Source organism: Vulpes lagopus, chromosome 16 (assembly GCF_018345385.1).
Source record: "Vulpes lagopus strain Blue_001 chromosome 16, ASM1834538v1, whole genome shotgun sequence".
Classification (NCBI taxonomy): Eukaryota; Metazoa; Chordata; class Mammalia; order Carnivora; family Canidae; genus Vulpes; species Vulpes lagopus.
Window position 1 is genome coordinate 9198006 of NC_054839.1, and position 21008 is coordinate 9219013.

General features: G+C 37.7%; 1 protein-coding gene across 4 annotated transcripts in view; it reads right to left on the reverse strand.

The window, feature by feature from the left end:
* The window catches only part of BIVM (basic, immunoglobulin-like variable motif containing), a 39255-nt gene that overhangs the window by 4482 nt on the left and 13765 nt on the right, over positions 1-21008 (reverse strand). For 3 of the 4 annotated variants that reach the window (XM_041730960.1, XM_041730959.1, XM_041730958.1), the window contains exons 4-8: positions 14715-14810; positions 13316-13420; positions 13005-13099; positions 2771-2903; positions 1327-1413 (exon numbers count right to left, since the gene is read on the reverse strand). In XM_041730960.1, coding sequence (XP_041586894.1) covers positions 1327-1413; positions 2771-2903; positions 13005-13099; positions 13316-13420; positions 14715-14810 — 516 coding nt within the window. The remainder of the gene's footprint in view (positions 1-1326; positions 1414-2770; positions 2904-13004; positions 13100-13315; positions 13421-14714; positions 14811-21008) is intronic. The other variant, XM_041730961.1, reaches the window with a different exon arrangement.

The following is a 21008-nucleotide window of genomic DNA, read 5'->3' on the forward strand; positions in this document are numbered from 1 at the left end:
CTGGGGAAATAAAATTAAGTAAAAAAAAAAAAAAAGAACATCAAATATTGGTGAAGATATGAAGGAAGAACAACTGGACTTTCCATACATTGCTGGTTCAGGAGCAGCTGAGTCGCTCAGTGGTTGAGCATCTGCCTTTGGCTCAGGTCATGATCTCAGGGTCCTGGGATTGAGTCTTGCACCAGGCTGCCTGCAGGGAGCCTGTTTCTCCCTCTGCGTATGTCTCTGCCTTTCTCTCTGTGTCTCTCATGAATAAATAAATAAAATCTTTTTAAAAAAATTGCTGCTGGGAGTGTAAAATGGTACAACCCCACTAGAGAATGTTCTCCCAGTTTCTTAAATACACATCTATAACCAGCAATTCCATTCCTAAATATCTATCCAAGAGAAACAAAACATAAAAACATGTCCTCAAAAAACCTGTACAAGAAAATATGGCATATCCATACAGCAGAAAAGTATTTGGCCATATAAACAGATGAAGTTCTAGTCCACGTTACACCACAGATGAACATTGAAAACATTATTCTAAGTGAAAAATGACAGATACAAAGGCCACAAATTTTATGATTCCATTTATATAAAATGTCCATTTTAGGCAAATGCACAGAGATAGAAAGTAGATCGGCATTGCCAGGGGCTGGGGGAGAGGACTGGGAAGTGATTGCTAACAGGTATGGGGTTTCTCTTGGGAGTGATGAAAATGTCCTGGAATTAGGTAATGGTGACTAATGTTCAACTCTGAATACACTAAAATCCATTGAATTGTACATTTTTAAAGGGTGCACTTTTATGATATGTGAATTTTATTTCAAAGAAGTTGTTACTTAAAAAAGTTTTAAAGACATGAACAATAATGTTCCTAACAGCTTTACCCAGAGTACACCAAACTCAAGACAATCCAAATGGTCATCAAACAGGAAAATGGATAACAAATTGTGGTATACTTATAATACTTAATATCACTCAGCAATAAGAAAAGAAGCATGACATGCATGACACTGTGGATAAATTTCACAGGATCACTTAACTGATAGAAGCCTGACAAGAAAGAATATTGTAGGACTCCATATACATGAATTTCAAGAGCATGCAAAGCAATTCCACAGTGTTAGAACAGAGGTTGTCTATGGAGACTGACAGGAAAAGAGAATGAGGGTACTTTCAATGCAATGAAAAATGAAAATCTTCCATATCTTGATCTGGGTGGTGGTTACACAGGTGTATTCATTTACCAAAATCCACCTAATTATGCAATTAAGATCTGTGCATTTCATTATATATAAATCTTACCTAAATTAAAGAGAAGAAGAGAAATTAACATACTTTTTACAGTGAATAGCAGGATGTTTTCTACTTGATTCTCCAATTAAGATCCAATATTCTACTTCTTGTGGTAAGAGGGGACCCCTGCTAAATATAAAATATAGCAAGCTTAATAAAGGCCATTCACTCCTTTGATAATATTGCTTCAACTAGGTTAATAAAATATATACTAAAGTTTATTTAAATATGACATTCATTAATGCTAGAATAGATATTATGTTTAGGCTTGAAGAAATTTCTTAAGGCCATTAAAGAGAAAGCATAAATTAAACTTAGGTCTTGACCTCTATTATAAAATATAGGACAAAAAAAAAAAAGAAAAGAAATATACCACCTCTTAGCATCTAAAAGAAGAAAAAAAATCCTAGCATACTACCAGCATTCTCCCAACTACTCCTCTCCTTTCACTATGTATTTAAAAAGTTTCAAAAGGCATAATAAGAAAAAAAAAAACCTAAAGTATACCAATGCCCTCATCTCATCTCCAGAAACTAATTCAAGTAAGTCTGGAGTAGAGCACAGGGAGGGATTTGCCCAGTTGTAAAGGCATCTCAGGTGATTCTTAGGTACAGGCAAAGGTGGGAGAACTCTCCCCTAATGAGTACAAAGTAGGAGTACCTATTTTTTCACATTTCATATTTGATAGATATCTGGAGTAAGGTGAAGGTGCAGGATGAAACCATAGGAGAAACAACATGCCTCACCTCCAGAGAGATGAATAAAACATTTCAGGGTTTGGAGAAATCAAGTCGTTTCCCTCTTCCTCCCCATTCACAAAAACACAATGTCCAGCTTCCTGGTTCTCCCAGGTTTCAGGATCCTGTCCCAGAATGCCCCAGCCCCACAATGCCTTGAGAGGGACTCATGCTACATAGCCTCCAGCCCCAAAGAACCCATCCTACCCCCAGATGACCAACCCGTGCTCTCCCTGCCTGACCCTCAGGTTTCATGGAAAGAGAGCAATGCTACCCCTACCTCCTCCTTTAGCAAAGGGGGAACACTGGTAAATTCCACATTTTTCACCATGAGAAAAGATGCTTCTTACTGTATTCATTTGGGACAATTTTTTGCTACAAGATTCCATAATTCATTTTCCGTGTGGGACAATGGATGAAAACACCATGACATAATACGTGAAGTCCTTTGCAACCATTTTATAATATATATAAAAGTGATTTTTCAAACATCTTTCTCTTCATGAGTCTGAAGTACCCAAGTGGATAATGTAAAAGCACAACTAACCAAATGCAATTCCACAAAAGAGTTAGCTAAAATACTTAAAGAATAGTCGAACTTTAAAAATAGAAAAAGAATAGTCTAACTAGAAGTAAAGAGAGCAAATAACCAAGTGTTCCAATTTGTGAGCAACTAAATATTTCTTAAATGCCTTAAATGCCACACATTTTCTTGGTGAATTATCCACATAAAATATGGAAATACCTACCTGAATGCTTTATTAGCTTTAACAGGGGTTGCTTCAAATCCAATTGGACAAAAATAATGATTTTGGCAATGATAGATATAAGCCAGTGATTCATCTTTCAATCCATGAGTTAACTTCGACAACGCCCCTGAAGCTAAACAAAAGCAAAAGCAAACAAACTGAGGGACCCTGAAGCACTGTCGATGCTTTATACACACACTCAAATTGCTGAAGAAAAATCAGAAATATAGATACAAAAAATATTAACAAATTTACTTTCAGTTTTACCCTTTCAACTGAAATTCAGATAAACTGAATAGCAAACTAAAGACCTGAACTATATCCTTGCTTATCAAAACCTTCTAATAGCACATACTTACCTACAAAATTTGATTACCACATAAAATCTAATACCCAAACAATGGTCTCAACTTTTCTGGTTGTGCACATCTGTCACTGGAAGTTTCTGAATAGGCATGCTCAATAGAAGCATTTTTGTTTATAGACTATGTATATTACTAACATGCTACTAATACGACTTTATAAGAGATATACAAAAGGTAGAAATTTTTAATTTGTAATTTCCAATATGTCCTTCCCATTCCATGGTGGTCATCTCGCATAGCTCCAGCAGTATGTACGTCCCCAATCTGAAGAGCGCTGATGTTGATGGGTAAATATAAACTCCAGATAATATACAAACCCCCAAAGAGCAAACATTTCCCCACTAACACACACTTTACTCTTTCTACAAAAGTTACCCAGGCTAGAGGGAGAGCTTTCATAAGCCAAGTGATGAGACAAGAACATCTCTCAGACAGGCTGACCATACCACAGAATCCTCTTATAACCATTCTTCCTTTTATATTTCCCACAGCTATATTAGTTGTGAAGTAATTTCAAAAGTATTACCCTACGCAATGTTTTTTTTTACCAACACTCAATACTTAAAGCCATTAACTGAGGTTTCATTAACTTGCATCTCCGGGAAGAAACTAAATTATGCATGAACAAATAGCCCATTCAAACTGGAAATCCTAAAAATAGGGAAGCAGATGAAAGCTGGCAATTTATGGTTTCCCCAAGTGACTTTTTGGCCACTGACATAGCTAAAGACCACTCAGAACAGCAGGTCAAGGGCTGTAGCAAAGCTAACACAGCAACATGCCACCCCACCCCTCCAGCCACACACAGTTTGTGAGCTGCCTGGGGGTAATAACATTTCAGGCTTCATTTTCTTCTCCAAGGCTTCATCTAGGTCTTTCCCATAGATTTTTACTTCACGGCCTACCAGCAGGGCATATCTACATGATGAGGTGATCTTTTCCACTAACATTTCTATAGCATAATGACAAATGATAAATAAATCTTTCTGCAGCTTTTGGTTGCTTCCCCTGGCAATTTAAAAACTAATATCCAAGGGCAGCTCTAAATGAATGCCCATCAGAATTAAAATTCTGAAGAGGGTCATTATGTCACTACCGTAGTTGATTCCAGGATCATGAGCAAATGTCAATGTATGCATATGGACTCCTAACAAATTCAAAAATTACAGAAGATGGTTATACATATAACTGGTTGAGAAAAAACTCTTAAACTCTCTTTTTTAAATGAGAAAATGTCAAATAGGAAGTTTTTCCAAATAATTAAAACTTCCCAACTAAAATTTTTAATAAATAACTAAAATAAAAGGAATTTTTATTACAGCTTTTTTTAAAAAAAGATTTTATTTATTTATTCATGAGAGAGAGAGAGAGAGAGAGAGAGAGAGAGAGGGCCAGAGACACAGGCAGAGGGAGAAGCAGGCTCCATGCAGGGAGCCCGATGTGGGACTGGATCCTGGGTCTCCAGGATCACGCCCTGGGCTGAAGGCAGCGCTAAACCGCTGAGCCACCTGGGCTGCCCTTGTTATAGCTTTTTAATGAATATCTAAGTATTTGACAATTTCCTTCTTTAAAGTCAAATATAATACAAAACATCTGACTTCATTTGTGTGTGAAGAGTAATGACTCTAATGTCCTGAAGCAAATGAGATAAAGTAAGAAAATTTGCTCTCATCAATCTTTACATCTTTTTTGTCTGCCACATTCTGACCACGTCCTCGTTTTTTAGAAGACATGAGATGTTTGGGTGTTGTTGTTTTTCTATAGAGTAATAATTATGGGCTTAGTGCTAGGCATGGATGTTTCTGCTCCTTACTTCAAGATTCTGATTAATTGGATTAGGGATTAGCAAATTTTTTCTTAAGGGGGCAGAGAGTAAATATTGGAGGTTTGTGGGTCATGAGCGCTCCTCATACTAGTCATCTCTGCCATTGTAGCATAGAAGTAGCCGTAAGCAATGTGTAAGCAAACGGTTATGGCTGTGTTCCAACCAAACTTTATTTATAAAAAGGACAGTAGTTTAATGACCTCTAATTTAGATCAATAATTTTCAAACTTTTTTTGGACATAACCCTTCTGCAAGGAAAGCTGACATGGCAGGCTAGTACATAAGAGGGCTAAAAGCACAGTGTCTGTGGCCAAAAAGGAGGTAGAGAATCTAGATGCCCTGTCCTCTCCCCTCTCAGCACAAAGGCATTGTCATAGAATTCCCATGGATCCACTAAGCGCAATTTGCAAATCACTGAATTTCCTATGAACTGAAGACCCAGCTCTTGAGAAAGAGGTTGGATAACATCTCTTTAGAAAGACTACAGCAATAGTTCTCAAGCTTGACACATGGAGCTTGTTAAACAACTGATTGCTGGTACCCAACCCCAGAAGTTTGACTCAGTATGTCTAGAGTGGGGACTAAGAATCTGCATGTCTAACAAGTTAGCGGGTGGTGCTGATATTGGTCCAACAATCACATTTTGAGACTTGGTCTAGAGTTAAAGGAAAATTTCATTCAACTCAATCCAGTAAGCAATTCGTGAGCACCTACTAACTCACAAGAAGCAAGTAATGCACAAGACATTAACCTGCCCTCACAGGGAAGATAAAACAAGTGACTTTCATGGAGTAAGACAGTGCCACAGAAAAGGGATATAATTCAAAGGAGGAAGAACACATCAGGTTTGAAGAATCAAGAAGGGCGGCATTCAAGACAGACTTTAATGAAGTGTTAGGATTGCAACAATCCAAACAGAGGAAAGGCCATGAGGAGAAAACAAAATCATAGCAGGGCAGGGATATAATTAGGGAGCAGCAAGTGCTCTAGTTTAGAATACACAGTATGATAGCATAGCAAGTCCTACCGTAGGGCACCCCCAGAACTGCAGGAAGGTCAGAAAAAGATCACCCTCTGAAATAAAAGACAGTAAATACAGTATTTAATACATTAAGGTAGTCATCCAGGGAAGTACTTCCAGTCAGGAGAAGATACAGAAATGTGTTACTGATGGAAACTAAATTCAGCACAATATTCAGCCTCAACCAGAGTATTTCTAAAAAATCTGAAACCTACATGACAAAGCAACCATTTCCAACTGCAGAGCCTGATCTGCATGGCATACAGGAAGAAGAGAACTACTAGAATCAGTTGGCCTGCTATACGGTGAGGAGGAGCATGATTCCTGAGTGGCCAACAAGAGAATTCTGGTCCCATTGGTTAGATGTTTCTCACTCTAAGTTAATATATAAACATTCTGGTATTCTTTGAGCTTGCCTAGTGTGAGTTTGTTCTATAGAGCCTGATCATCTATAGGAGAACTCTAGAAGAAGTTATCAAAATGTATTTTACATCTTCGAAGACAAGAACCTGATTCTTTAATCCAGAAATGTAACATCATCCTGCAAGGCTCTTCCTCCCTTGACATCTTTTAAATATAACTGGTACATGTAGGACAGCAGTGAAAGGACAATCTGCACCAGCTTTGAATGATGCTAAGGATTTTATACTTTAAGCAAGCAATAGAGAGCTCCTAAAGCAGAAGGATCTATTACCACTGCACTTTGAAAAGTGCCATAGTGTCAAATAAGAATTGGGGAAACCAGTGGGTGAGGAAAACAGAATATTAATGCATAGTCCACGAGACGAGCTAAGTCTCTGTGGTAAGCTGAAAGCAGCAGCCACAGTGAGAGTGTATATGAGTCACAAAGAGATAGGGTAGAAGTAGCTAATCTTGGTTAAGCAAAACTAATGAGTTAAAATATATACTAGAATTAAAATGAAAGACATGGGGCAGCCCCAGTGCCTCAGTGGTTTAGCGCCACCTTCTGCTCAGGGCAGGATCCTGGAGACCCGGGATCGAGTCCCACGTCAGGCTCCCTGCATGGAGCCTGCTTCTCCCTCTGCCTGTGTCTCTGCCTTTCTCTCTCTCTATGTCTCTCATGAATAAATAAATAAAATCTTAAAAAAATAATAAAATAAAATAAAATAAAATAAAATGAAAGACATGAACATTAGTATAATTGTTAGGCTAGCTGATTAGAAAAAAATTAATTGGGTGTCTTGGTGTCTCAGTCGGTTAGGCTTCTGCCTTTGGCTCAAGTCATGATCTCAGAGTCCTGGGATCAAGCCCCACTTTGGGCTCCCTGCTCAGTGGGGAGCCTGTTTCTCCCTCTCACTCTGCTCCTCTACTCACTCATGCTCTCCCTTTCTCTCTCTCTCTCTCAATCTCACGTAAATGAATGAAATCTTTAAAAATAAATAAATAAAATTAAACTAGGGGCACCTGGGTGGTTCAGTCAGGTAAGTGTCAACTTTGACTCAGGTCATGATTCCAGGGCCCTGGGATTGAGCCCCACATCTGGCTCCCTGAGAAGTCTGCTTGTCTCTCTCCCATTGCCCCTCCCTACCCCACCCCCATCACTGGTACACTCTCTCTCTGTCCCAAATAAATACATAAACTCTTGAAAAAAATAAAAAAATAATAATCTAGACTTCCCTGGCACAAATGTTGGTAGCTAAGTGAGGCTTTTAAGTCACCTGAATAATAATAGTAATAGAATAACAATAAATGAACCAATAGTTTGAACTAGTTGCTGACAACTTACTGAAAAACTTTTATTATGAGTAATTACATCTCTGAAAAAATACTTCTACTTACACGAACAGTTAATCTGTTATTTTCATCAAAATCCCTGTAATTTTGTTTTTATTCCATGAGTGAGCTTGGTTTCCATTTACTGAGGGACCACCGGAAATGGTCCTGTCAACAAGCACTGGGGAGTTACCAAGTCAAAGAAGCCTGGTACCCAAGAAAACAGGCCTAATATTTCTTTAAAAATAATTTAAACAAAAAGAGAATAGACATTTCAAAGTGTTTTGAAGTGTTTGTTTTGTTCACTTGAGAACAGCAACAAGTGACAATGGTTTTCACTACTGAATATCCCAGAAACAAATGAGAAAAGCCTATTTCTCAACTCTTTCTTCCACAAAGAGGGAAAACAGAAAGGTCTTTCACTTGACACATGTACCTCCCTTCCCTCTGAACACAGCCAGAAGTTCTAGGGCAGCCTGTGAGAGGTCATGGGGCACCATATATGGACTCAAAGGGCTAGTGAAGGCTGTCCCTATGGTCAAGGAGTTGGACAGAAACATTGAAAAGATGAAATGTGGGGCACCTGGGTGGCTCAGTCAGTTAAGCATCTGCCTTCGGCTAGAGTCATGATCCCAGGGTCCTGGAATCAAGCCCTGCATCAGGTTCCCTGCTCCAAAGAGAGTCTGCTTCTCCCTTTCTCTTTCTCTCTAGCTTTTGCCCTGCTCATACTTGCTCTCTCTCAAATAAATAAATAAAATCTTAAAAAAAAAAAAAAAGATGAAATGTAAAGCCAAATGCCAGACAACAGATGCAAATAATCCGTCCTGTAGGAATAAAGAGGAACTGGCCCCTAATGTGGCAAGGAGAGCTTCAGTGATAGAGCAGGGTTGGCACATGACAACATTATTGAGGAAGAAGACATGAAAATTCCAAGGTGGCAAGCAGATCAATTATCCTTCAGAAAACACACACAGAAAAAGACATGGTCAGGAGTTAAGTATTGTACTAGAGAAAATGAAAACAGAAAGAAACCTGGGAAAATATATTATTAAAATTCATTTGGAGAAATGGCAGGAACCCTGCTCCCCCTGCCAAGAAAAGAGGGTTGGGGCAGGGGAATAGGTGAATAGGTAGTTCATTCCATTCATCAGTAAAAAATACCTGGTGTATATTGGAGGAAGTTTGAACATATGGACAAAAAAAGTGCATAGTGCCCTGCACCACAGATTATTAGGGGCACTGGTGAATCTACACATCAAATCATTAAGTTAAAAAAGTCATGAAGGACTCAAGAGGTACTAGTCTATTAAGAAATAAAATAAATAAAATACAAACCCTCAAAAGATTTGCAAATGACAGTTTTCTAATAAAAGTAGGGCATAACATCTTGAAGTTGGACAGGATGTTGAACAAAATTTGTTTAAAATTCCAGAACAGTGGTTCCTAAATCAACTGTCTCCAGGGCCCTATCAGTATTTTCTTACATTCCATTAATAAGTAACTACATTTTCTTTCTTTGAGAATTCAATTAAACTGATTTTCTTTGATACCATATTCTTTCTGATATCATATTTTCTTTCATATTACAATTTCTCTGAGTCTTTATGATTCCTCTGATTTCCTTTCATTTTACTGACCTTCTCCACATAGGTCCTCCCCTCTATCTAGATGCTGCTGATATTAATGCAACAAAAGCCCATGAACTTCTCTGATGAAATCCTCTTCTGACTGGTAGGCAATGAGATAAGCAAGTACTCATGAGTTTTAAGTTGGTGTCTCTCAGGGCCCTACTCATAATGCAGTCTTGAGACAGTATCCTGAGAACTGTGTTACAGTACTTTTCCACTGTCTCTGACACATACATGTGATATCCTCTCCATTGATTTTTTTTTAAGATCAATTTATTTATTCATGAGAGACACAGAGAGAGACAGAGAGGCAGAGACACAGGCAGGGGGAGAAGCAGGGTCCATGCAGGAAGCCCAATGTGAGACTCAATCCCAGGACTCCGGGATCATGCCCTGAGCCAAAGGCAGATGCTCAACCACTGAGCTACCCAGGCATCCCCTTTCCATTGATTATTGCATTATTTATAGAAAAGGTCTACCAATTGCTGCTCTCGGTTAATGATCCTCAGTGTGGACACATCCAAGTGGTTACCCAAGACCTCTTGGGGCACAGAAGTAAAATATTAGATCATTTACTGATGTTTATTGTCATACTAAAGCAAATTAGGCTTTACTAATATTTATTCTATGGATTGAGCATGCATGTCACAAAAGGTCACATGTCACACGTGTGCAGTCCCCAGAGAAGGGATGGAGTCCCACAGTGGAGGTGCTGGCTCATATCACTAATTACTGTGCTGCAACACCCTTGCTCATTCACTTGCCTCCAGCAAACTTCTGTCTCCAGTGTAAATTTTAGAAGACCTTTAATGAATAAAATCATTATTATACTTTGTCATAACTGGAGAATGTTTAAATCTTTTGGGCCAGAAAAAAGATTCGGCTTATCTTGTGAAAGTAAATGTGAATATCTTAAAATAAAGGTCTCATAAAACACAGAGCCAAATTATCCATTTACTTTCACAAAAAGTATCACAAACCCATGGACATGGTGATACCATTCCAGTAATACTGATACCATTAACAGTCATCCTGGCAGATATTTTTTTAAAAAGAAAAATATGGGATGTCTGGGTGGCTCAGCAGTTGAGCATCTGCCTTCGGCTCAAGGTGTGATCCCAGAGTTCCGGGATGGAGTCCTACACATCAGACTCCCTGTGGGGAGCCTGCTTCTCCCTCTGCCTATGTCTCTGCCTTCTCTCTCTGTCTCTCATGAATAAATACATAAAATCTTTTAAATAAATAAATAAATAAATAAATAAATAAATAAATAAGAAAAACATGCAGCAATTTAAAAATCAAACAAAATCCCTGAGCTAAGGAGAGATAGAACATTTAGGGGAAAAATGTTTAGTAATGTTTCTATCAATATATAATTTTGTTGCTGAAAATAACATGTTAATTACAAAAAAAAAAATTTAACTATTTAATAGCTCTAAAATGCAGTAGGATGGTTAAAAGAAGACAACACCAGAACCCACAGAACAACAAGTGGTTAGGTTTGAGATCTGAAGTCAGGCAGACCACGTTTGACACCTAAATCTACCACCCAACTAGCTGTGCAACCCCTGTTGAGTTTATTGAATTTACCATATGTTTCCTCATCAGTAAAGGGGGAATGATACAATCTGTACAGGATTGCTACAGAATTAAAGCAAGTATGTCAACACAGTGCTTAGCACACACTAAATTCCCACTAAATGATGATTTTACTACTATAAAATTAATCTTTAAAAAACTAGGCCATGGGCAGCCCTGGTGGCGCAGCGGTTTAGCACCACCTGCAGCCTGGGGCATGATCCTGGAGACCCAGGATCTAGTCCCACGTCAGGCTTCCTGTATGGAGCCTGCTTCTCCCTCTGCCTGTGTCTCTGCTGCTCGCTCGCTCTCTCTCTCTCTCTCTCTCTCTCCCGGTGTGTCTCTATGAATAAATAAAAAAATCTTTAAAAAAAAAAAAAAAAAAAACTAGGCCAACCTGGGTGACTCAGTGGTTTAGCACTGCCTTCGGCCCAGGGCGTGATGCTGGAGACACCGGGTCAAGTCCCACATCGGCTCCCTGCACGGAGCCTGCTTCTCCCTCTGCCTGTGTCTCTGCCTCTCTCTCTCTCTCTCTCTCTCTCTCTCTCTCTCTCTGTGTGTGTGTGTGTGTCTCATGAATAAATAAATAAAATCTTAAAAAAAAAATAACTGGGAACTAGAAATATATAGTAAAATGTACCAAAATGCCCTTACATTTAAATGAAATTACCCTCAGGGTGACTGAGTGGCTCAGTCAGTTAAGCATCCTACTCTTGATCTTGGCTCAGGTCATGATCTCAGGGTCCTGAGATCAAGCACCATGTCCAGCTCCATGCTCAGTGTAGAACCAGCCTGTCCCTCTCCCTCTGCTCCTCTCCAACCATGCACTCACTCTCCCTCTTTCTCTCTCTCAAATAAATAAATAATCTTTAACAAAATAAAAAAGTAAATAAAATTACCCTGAAAAGTTAATATCATATGAGCAAGATGACAGCAGTCAACGTGATTATATAATTTTATCATGGCAATGATGAGCATCTTGTTTTACACTGATATTATAAGCTAGCATCACTATAAACTACAGTACAGATCAAGCAAGGATAATAATCTAGAACCAACATAATTAATATTATTTTCCTTTAATTTAAAGAAATAAGGTGTAAGATGTTTCATTCCTAGAATAAAAAATATACACTTCTTAGGATATATGTCCTCTGGCTAATAGGCAGAAATTATTAAATATTAGTAAAAAGTACATTAGGGATCACCAGACTTACCAAAGATGATCCTTACTTGTCAATGCTGATTTAAAAAAAAAAAAAAACTACCAAAGACCTTAAAACCCCAAAATTGTATAAACATTCAATATTAAAGAATAATTAATATACCAAATGAAAGTCAAGCCACTAATCTGAATGATATGGTTTACAGAAAATTCTCTCTATCCGTATCCATAACTGGTACTACTACTACTAGTTAAGCTGTGCTTGATTTAGTTACTATATGACTATCTACAAAAAAATCTGGTTTAAAGAAGTAGATGTTGATCATAATAAAGAAATTTAATCACAGAAGTAAGGTAATATTCATAGTATATAGTTGTCTAAGGAATTCTAAGTTTAGGACTGTTTCACACAACAGAACATAAATGTGAATATAAACACAAATCCATAAAACATAAAGTTTTTAAATTGACACATCATTTTTTCTTCCTTGGGATACATAGACCCCGAATAGCCCTGCCAATGACATGACAAAAGTACTGGATAAAATATTAAAAAGATATGCTAAAATACATAACTGAAGAATTTCCAGAGATTAAAAAAGAAATAAAAGTAGAAGTCCTATGAAGGCATTTGACCTGAGGGTTTCTGCTAAACCCCATAAAATGTAAGTTTCTACTTTGATGGCTACAGGAGGTATGCAAGAAATAACCCTGGGGTGCCCAGGATAGAGAAGGAAGGACACCAAAATATGCCTGTCACCCAAAATATGCCTGTTTGACATAAAAATTATTTTGAGCTAAAGGCAATTAAGCAGCTGCAAATGTAGAAAAAGCTCTCTCAACACTCCCCTTCCCTATCTAAAGGTAGGATATAAATTCTTTTACTAGAGAAAAAATATCTTCTATATATTTACTTACCAGTTTCTCCAGCTGTTTTATTCTTCCCATGTGGCTTATATAGAACATACGAACATCCTTTTACATGAAAGTGGTCATTAATTTGTCTAAACCATCTGAAAACAAGAACATTTGTTCATGGCAACAGTTCCATAGCACAGATGGCACTATTCCAATTCCAGATAAATTCAGGCAGCACCCAAGTTTGGCATATCTATGAGAGTTTGGGGCCCTACAACTGGAAACATGGTTTACTATCAACAAACATTTACTGCATTGTTATTTTGCAGAACTAGAAATAAGGTAATTGCCTCTAAGTGAGGACTTCATACCTCATAAGTGTTGTATTTCCAGTGAAAGGGCCGAACCTAATATCTTCAAATGGGGGTTGAAAGCCCAAAATATGTAAAGCTTCTTCTTGAGTAATAGGTGGAAGACTACAAAAGAAACATTGCTTTTCATTTTACAATTTCAATCATATGCAAATATAACCTGTCTCAATACTCATATGTCATTCTGATTTGCAAACAATTTTACTAATACAGTTGATCCTTGAACAACATGAGTTTGAATGCAGGGATCCATTTATATGCAGATTTTTTATATAAAAATACAGTGCAGTACTTTTTTTTCATTTTTTATTTTATTTATTTATTTATTTATTTATTTATTTATTTATTTATTTATTTATTTATTTTTTAGTGCAGTACTTTAAATGCATTTTCTCTTCCTTACCATATTCTTTTTCTTTTCTGTTTTTCAGAGATTGGGGGGTCGGGGCAGAGGGAGAGAGAAAGGATCTCAAGCAGGCTCCTCACCCAGCACAGAGCCTGACACAGGGCTTGATCTCATAACCCTTTCAGATCATTACCTGAGCTGAAATCAAAAGTTGGATACTTAACTGAAGGAGCCACCTAGGGACCCCTCCTTACAATATTCTTAAAAGCATTTTTTTTCCCTTGCTTACTTTATTATAAGAATACAGTATATAGGGCAGCCTGGGTGGCTCAGCGGTTTAGCTCTGCCTTCAGCCCAGGGTGTGATCCTGGAGACCCGGGATTGAGTCCCACGTCAGGGTCCCTGCATGGAGCCTGCTTCTCCCTCTGCCTGTGTCTCTGCCTCTCTCTTTCTCTCTCTCTCTCTCTCTCTCTCTCTCTCCGTTTCTCTCGTGAATAAATAAATAAAATCTTTTAAAAAAAAGAATACAGTATATAATACATACAACATACAATGTATGTGTTCATCTATTGTTTATATTATTGGTAAGGCTTCAGTAGGCTATGAGTAGGTAAGTCTTTGAACAGTCAAACTTTTATGTGGATTTTATTTTACTTTTTTTTAAGATTTTATTTATTTATTCATGAGAGTCACAGGCAGAGGGCGAAGCAGGCTCCCTGCAGGAAGCACAATGTGGAACTCAATCCCAGGACCCTGTGATGATGACCTAAGGCAAAGGCAGACACTCACCCACTGAACCACCCAGGCATCCCTTTACGTAGGTTTTAGACTGCCCTACCCCGTGTTGTTCAATAGTCAACTATATTTTTAATTTTTATTTTGTCACAAATAATGCATGCTTATTATTTTCAGCTGAAGGCTTATAACAAAATGTAGTAATTTTTTCTCAATTTGTGAAAAACTTCTTCTTAAAAATATTTAATTACAGAAAAAGCAACACCAAATAACTTCTGGATTTAGAATTTAGAGATACCAATAAATTAACATACTTACTTTCCAGCTCCCATTGTGCTATATAAGAAATTCCAACATGAAATTAATGAGGAGATACCACAAGAAGTCTTATATTGTGGTCGACTTATGCAGTACCTGAGAAAACAGAAGACCATTTTCTTCACTTAAATGAATACAAAATAAGCATAGAGAAATATAACACTCATGCCAATGAAATGTGTTAACATAATGTAAGCGCTACTCATCCAAGCCAATGTAAAATCTCCACTCACTTAAAAGATTTTTATATTTATTAAACATATCGTAAATGCATAACAACAGTAAACCATCCAGTTTAATAAAGTTAGCTAAGTTAACTAACCACTAGGTAAAGTAAATGTTATCTAAACCAATGGAAAAAAAAATAACAATATATATGTAGACACCAACTACTAAAATTTCAGTGTAAGCTCCTAGTTGAGCTGCATACATGATTACTTACAAATGCAAAAATACTGGAGAAACAAAACAAAGCATTGTCCCCATGTATCAACTTTTCAGACTCTAACTCAGACTGAAAAACATTCATTTATCACCCACTTTGTCCAACTAAAACCCTTAGGTGAGAAGCAGTGGTTGCATTGTCACAGAGAACTTTAAAGTCTAATACAAAATCCTCCCATGGCACAATTTTGTTGCACTGAGTAATCCAGACAATTTTCCAAATAGTCATGTGTTGGGCAGCCCAGGTGGCTCAGCGGTTTAGCGCCACCTTCAGCCCACGGTGTGATCCTGAGGACCCAGGATGGAGTCCCATGTCAGGCTCTCTGCATGAAGCCTGCTTCTCCCTCTGCCTGTGTCTCTGCCTCTCTCTCTCTCTCTCTCTCTCTCTCTCTCTGTCTCCCATGAATAAATAAATAAAATCTTTAAAAAAAAATAGTCATGTGTCAAGAGAAGTGACTGCAGCTAATGTGAACAAAGGAGAAAAGAAGCAGACTATTCAATCAATAAAAAAGAAATGATATGGGCTTTCAAATTACCTTCTCCCAATCACTTTCTTTTCCTTTTTTTTTTTTAATTTTATTTTTAACCTCTACAACCAAACATGGAGCTCAAACCCACAACCCTGAGATAAAGAGTCACAGCATCTACTGACTGAACCTCCCAAGTGTCTTCTAATGAAGGTGCTAACAGTGGCCAAAATGAAAAGGAGAAACAAGAACTATCATTAAACACGGTTTTAATCTTAACTTAAAATTACAAAAAGAAAAATTAGATATATGTATGTTTGTATATGTACATATAATATGCATAACTGTACATATGCAAATCAACAATCCTTGTCTCTACAGCTGAACTGGAACCTTTAAGACTAAGATACAAAAGATGATTACAGTCACTTACCTATATGGTTATTATGGGGCCATATAATATACGAATTGGATTTAACTGTACCTCCCTAAAAAGATATGTTCTAACCACAGGTACCTATGACCGTATTTGGAAACAGGTTCTTTGCAGATGGAATCCAATTATGATGAGGTCACATGGGAGAGGTGGATCCTTAATCCAAGATGACCAATGTCCTTATAAAAAGGGAAGAAGGACACACAGAGAGAATGCCTACCAGGTGAAGACTCAGACACAAGGCCAAGGGAACACATGGCCATGACCAAGGAGGCAGAATTGTTACAGCAGCAAGCCTAGGAATGCCAAGGACTGCCAACAAAGCACCAAGAGCTGGGATGAAGCAAAAAATTCTACCCCCACGGATTTCAGAGGGAATGTGGCCTTGCCAACAGCTTGATTTCAGACTTCCAACCTCCAGGACTATGAGACATATTTTGTTGCTTTAATCCCTCCATATATGGTACTTTGTTATGGTAACTCTAGGAAACTCACACACTAATCATTCTCCAGGAAAGACTAAAAATTGGTTATATCCACAAAAGAAAAAAAACAATGAACACATTTTGCATGATTTTGTTTATATCTATCTGCAAGGCTATTTTAAAAAGAACTCCTACCCACAGAAATGATCCTAGCTTGAGAAATTGTTGGCATTATACATCTCTCACTTCAAACTCAGAAGCTAACTTCCTCAAGTGGTCAAGTATTCATAGCTCCTACCAACATTCTGTCCTGCAACTAAATTTCCTACAAATGGACTAAGCAGTCAACATGACTTGTTTCCTACTGCTTTCCATTCCTTTCTTTCCCCCCTAATATCTTGGGTGGTTTACATTCCTTGCTAAATGGCTAAGCACTCATGGGTGTTATAGTCACTGAATTCTCTCATCATTGGGAGTCCGTTGCTTCCACACTCGAATGACAATGTGAATGTGACATTTGGTGACTTGTTCTCACCTGAGAAACGTGACTCCACTGTAGCCTGGCAGCTAGTGCTGCCATGGTGAAGACTGAGACCAAAGGGATAATTTCCCTTTGTACAACTGTTTTTGCACCTGGGTGCCCAGGACTCCCTTATGCTTGAACTTCAGTAATTCAGTAACTCCACTAGAACATGCCTTGGTGCTGATCAATCTGTATTGGGTTTCCTTTCCTGGGACACAATTTACCCTTTCAAATCTGCAGACTCTAGCCTTTCTTTATTTTGGGAACATTCCTTCCAGGGGTGTCTTCAAATTCTTTTTTTTTTTTTTCTTTCTATTTGTTCTGATCTCTTCCTCTGGAATACCAGTTAGTGCTATTTGGAGCCTCTGTCTCTTATCCATATTTATCTGTTTTGTTTTTTTTGTTTGTTTGTTTAAGATTTTATTTTTAAGTAATCTTTACACCTAATGTAGGGCTTAAACTTACAACACCAAGATCAAGAGTCACACACTCCACCAAATGAGCTAGCCAGGCACCCCAGCATTTATCTATTCTTTAATCATTTTTATGCCTGTTCTTTTCCATGTAAGTTTTGTATGATTTCCTCACACTGGCTCACCACTGACTTGATTATGCTTTTCACTGGGATGGGGTTTTTTTCCCCTGCTTCTAATGTGGTTTTCACCTCTGCAATGACTTTTTGTTGTTGTTGTTCTCCACTTCTTTCCAAGGGCCTGTCAAATATTTCCTTCTGTTTTCATATAATCTCTTCTTTGACTTCATTTTGAAAAATTTCATAAATTATAACTTTTTTAATATAAAGGACTTATTCTGAATTTTAACTTTACTTCCTCAACTAACTCTCCCAAAGATGTATATGTCTTCTACAGTTGTCCCTGTTTTTTCTTATTTGCCACTTTTATACACATATATCAAGTTGCTTCCTCTATGACTTTTACTCATCCTTGAATAGAGCTGTTTGCTATCTTTGACACCGCATCATTAAATCTGCCTTTGATTTTGGGTGAGTTTTTTTATAATTCTGGTAAAAAAAAAGTTTACCATCTTAACCATTTTTAAGGGTACAGTTGAGTAATGTTAGCTATATTCACATTGTGGTGAAAGAGATCTCTTGAAATTTTTCATTTTTCAAGACTGAAACTTTACACCCACTGGACAACCCAGCCTCTGACAACCACCATTCTACTTTCCATTTTTATGAGTTTCACTACTTTATACTTCATATAAATGGAATCATACAATATTTAACTTTTTGTCACTGGCAACCACCATTGTACATTCTGTCTCTATGATTTTACAACTATTAATCACCTCTTATAAGTGGAATCACATATTATTGGTCTCTGTGTCTGGCTTATTTCATCTAGCATAGTGTCCTCATGTGTCAGAATTCCTTCTATATTAAGACTAAAAACATTCCTTTGTATGTATATAGCACATTTTCTTTATTCCTTTATCTATGATGGATACTTGGGTTGCTTCCCCCTCTCAGCTATTATAAATAATGCTTCAATGAACATAGTATGCAAATATCTCTTCAAGATTCTTCTTTCAATTCTTTTGGATCCGGATAACCAGAGTGGAATTCCTGGATCATATGGTGTCTTAGTTCAGGCTGCATAGCAAATTACAACAGACTTGGTAGCTTCAACAACAAACATTTATTTCTCATAGTTCTAGAGGCTGAAAAGTCCAAGGTCAAGGTGCCAGCAAATCTAATATCTGGTGAGAAACTGCCTCCTGTTTAGCATATGACCATCCTCTCATTGTGTCCTCACATCATGGAACAGAGAGAGGAGGAAGCAAGCTCCCTCTTCCTGTCTCTTCTTATAAGGCACTAATCTCATTTACTGGGGCTCCACCCTCATGACCCAATCACCTCTGAAGGCCCCATCTCCTTATACCATCACCTTGGGGGTTAGGATTTCAATATATGAATTGAGGGAAGACAAACATTCAGCCTATAACATACAATCCATTTTTAATTTTTTGAGAAACTTCCATACTATTTTCTTCTAGGAGTTTTATAGTATTAGGTCTTTGCATTTATGTCTTTAATCTATTTTGAGTTCATTTTTGTGTATGATGAATAGTAAGGGTTAAATTCATTCTTTTTGCAGATGGTATCCACTTTTCCCAACACCATTTGCTGAAGACAGTCCTTCCTCTATTATGTGGTCTTGCCACCCTTACTGAAGATCATTTGCCCATTTATATGAGTGTCTATTTCTGGGCTTTCTATTCTGCCCAATTTGTCTACATATTTGTCTTTATGCCAGTATCAACTGTTTTGATTACGTAGCTCTGTAATGTTTTGAAATCAGGAAGTGTGTGGCCTATGTTCCACTCTTGCCATCACTGCCTTCCCAGCAATTCACCAGTGGCACTGTCCTGGGCTGGAAATTACAGGATAAGATAACGGAGTGGCAATCAGATCAGCAGGATATCTCCTTTTGCAACCTCTACCTGCATTCCTGTAGTGTGAACTGGATCTCCAACAAGAACTCTGATGTTTTTCCACTCATACAGCTTCTCACACCCCTAAATCTAACCAAAGGGTCACCAGATGGTTTCAGGACTGCCACACGAACATCAGGAAAACCTGCACTGTTCGAGGCCAACAGTAGTCTGTGCAGACCTTGGTGTCCTCTCTCTGTTGGTCCAGAGTGCACAGGATTTGATAACCTTGGATTAAAGCTTATGTTTCTATTCAATAGCCTATCTTGATATTTCTTTGTTTAAGGGAAGATAGAGTTTTTCCTTATTTTTTAATTTTCTTGTTATTATTTCCATGGGTTTGAGGTATAGGGCCAAGGGCAGGCTGCCCCAAGATGGACCACTTTCTCATGAACATTATTTTGAGTCAAAAGCAATGCAAACCCAGCAGATTTAGAAAAAAACTCTTCACTTCCCCCTCTACTGCCTGCTTTACCAGAAAGAGAGCTATTGACAGAGACTCCTCTTTACTAAGAAATTTATCTGCCTAACAGGGCAAACTCTGATTTTCAAAACATTTCCTTTCACCTCCTGGCTAATGACCTTCCTCTCCTTTAAATCTGACTACTATCCTCTCCTCAGCTCACATAAGCTTCATGTTACCTCATTGTCATTGGAATTTCCATGTCTGTGTGGATTTCCTCTATATACATTATTAAATTTGATTTTCTCCTGTTAATCAGTCTCATATCAATTTGATCCTAAGTCCAGCTAGAAGAACCTTGAAGGACAAAGGAATGTCTACCTACCAACAGAGAGCAGGACTGCAGTAAAAAGACCTTTTTCTGGTCATGCTTAAATCTCTCAACCTTCCATCTTAAACACTTCTTCACAAAGCCTTAGGATCAATCCTAGGTACCCTTAAGATTTTTTCATCATTTCAAACTTGTTTTACTGGTCTTACTCATGACAGGCAGGCCTACAACTTTAACCAACTTTCTACTATTTTTTATGGGTGTTTCCACCCCAACCCTAATCTTGTAATATATTCTCAGTGAGAAATGAGCTTGTCATCCTGGTAATTTTCCCCCTAAGATTATTTCTCCTGTCTACCCTTCTTCATCCAAGCCTTTATGGCATCACATGTTAAACTACTAAAATACAATTATCCAGATTTGTTGTTAAAACATATCTTAAATCTAAGAGATTCAAAGCAAAAATGAGCAAAGCCCATTATTAATAAACATTAAAAAAAATTGTTTTTGATTCCAGTATCTTTCTCCAACACACTCTACGTACTTATTACTACCAGTTTATCTTTGAAAAAAATCTTTTATTAAGAAATAATCAATGTCTTCTCTCTACAGCAGAGAAAAAAAAAAAAGCTAAATGCTTAGATATAGCATTGTCCAAGATATAGATCATGACAGGTGTTACAAAGAAAGAATATGAACTTGGAGTCTGGCTTTCTTCAGTTTCAGTACATCACCATGTGATGTTGGACAAGTTTATTAGCTTCTCTGAGCTTCACTCAGATAAGTTTAGCTAATCTTCATCACCAAC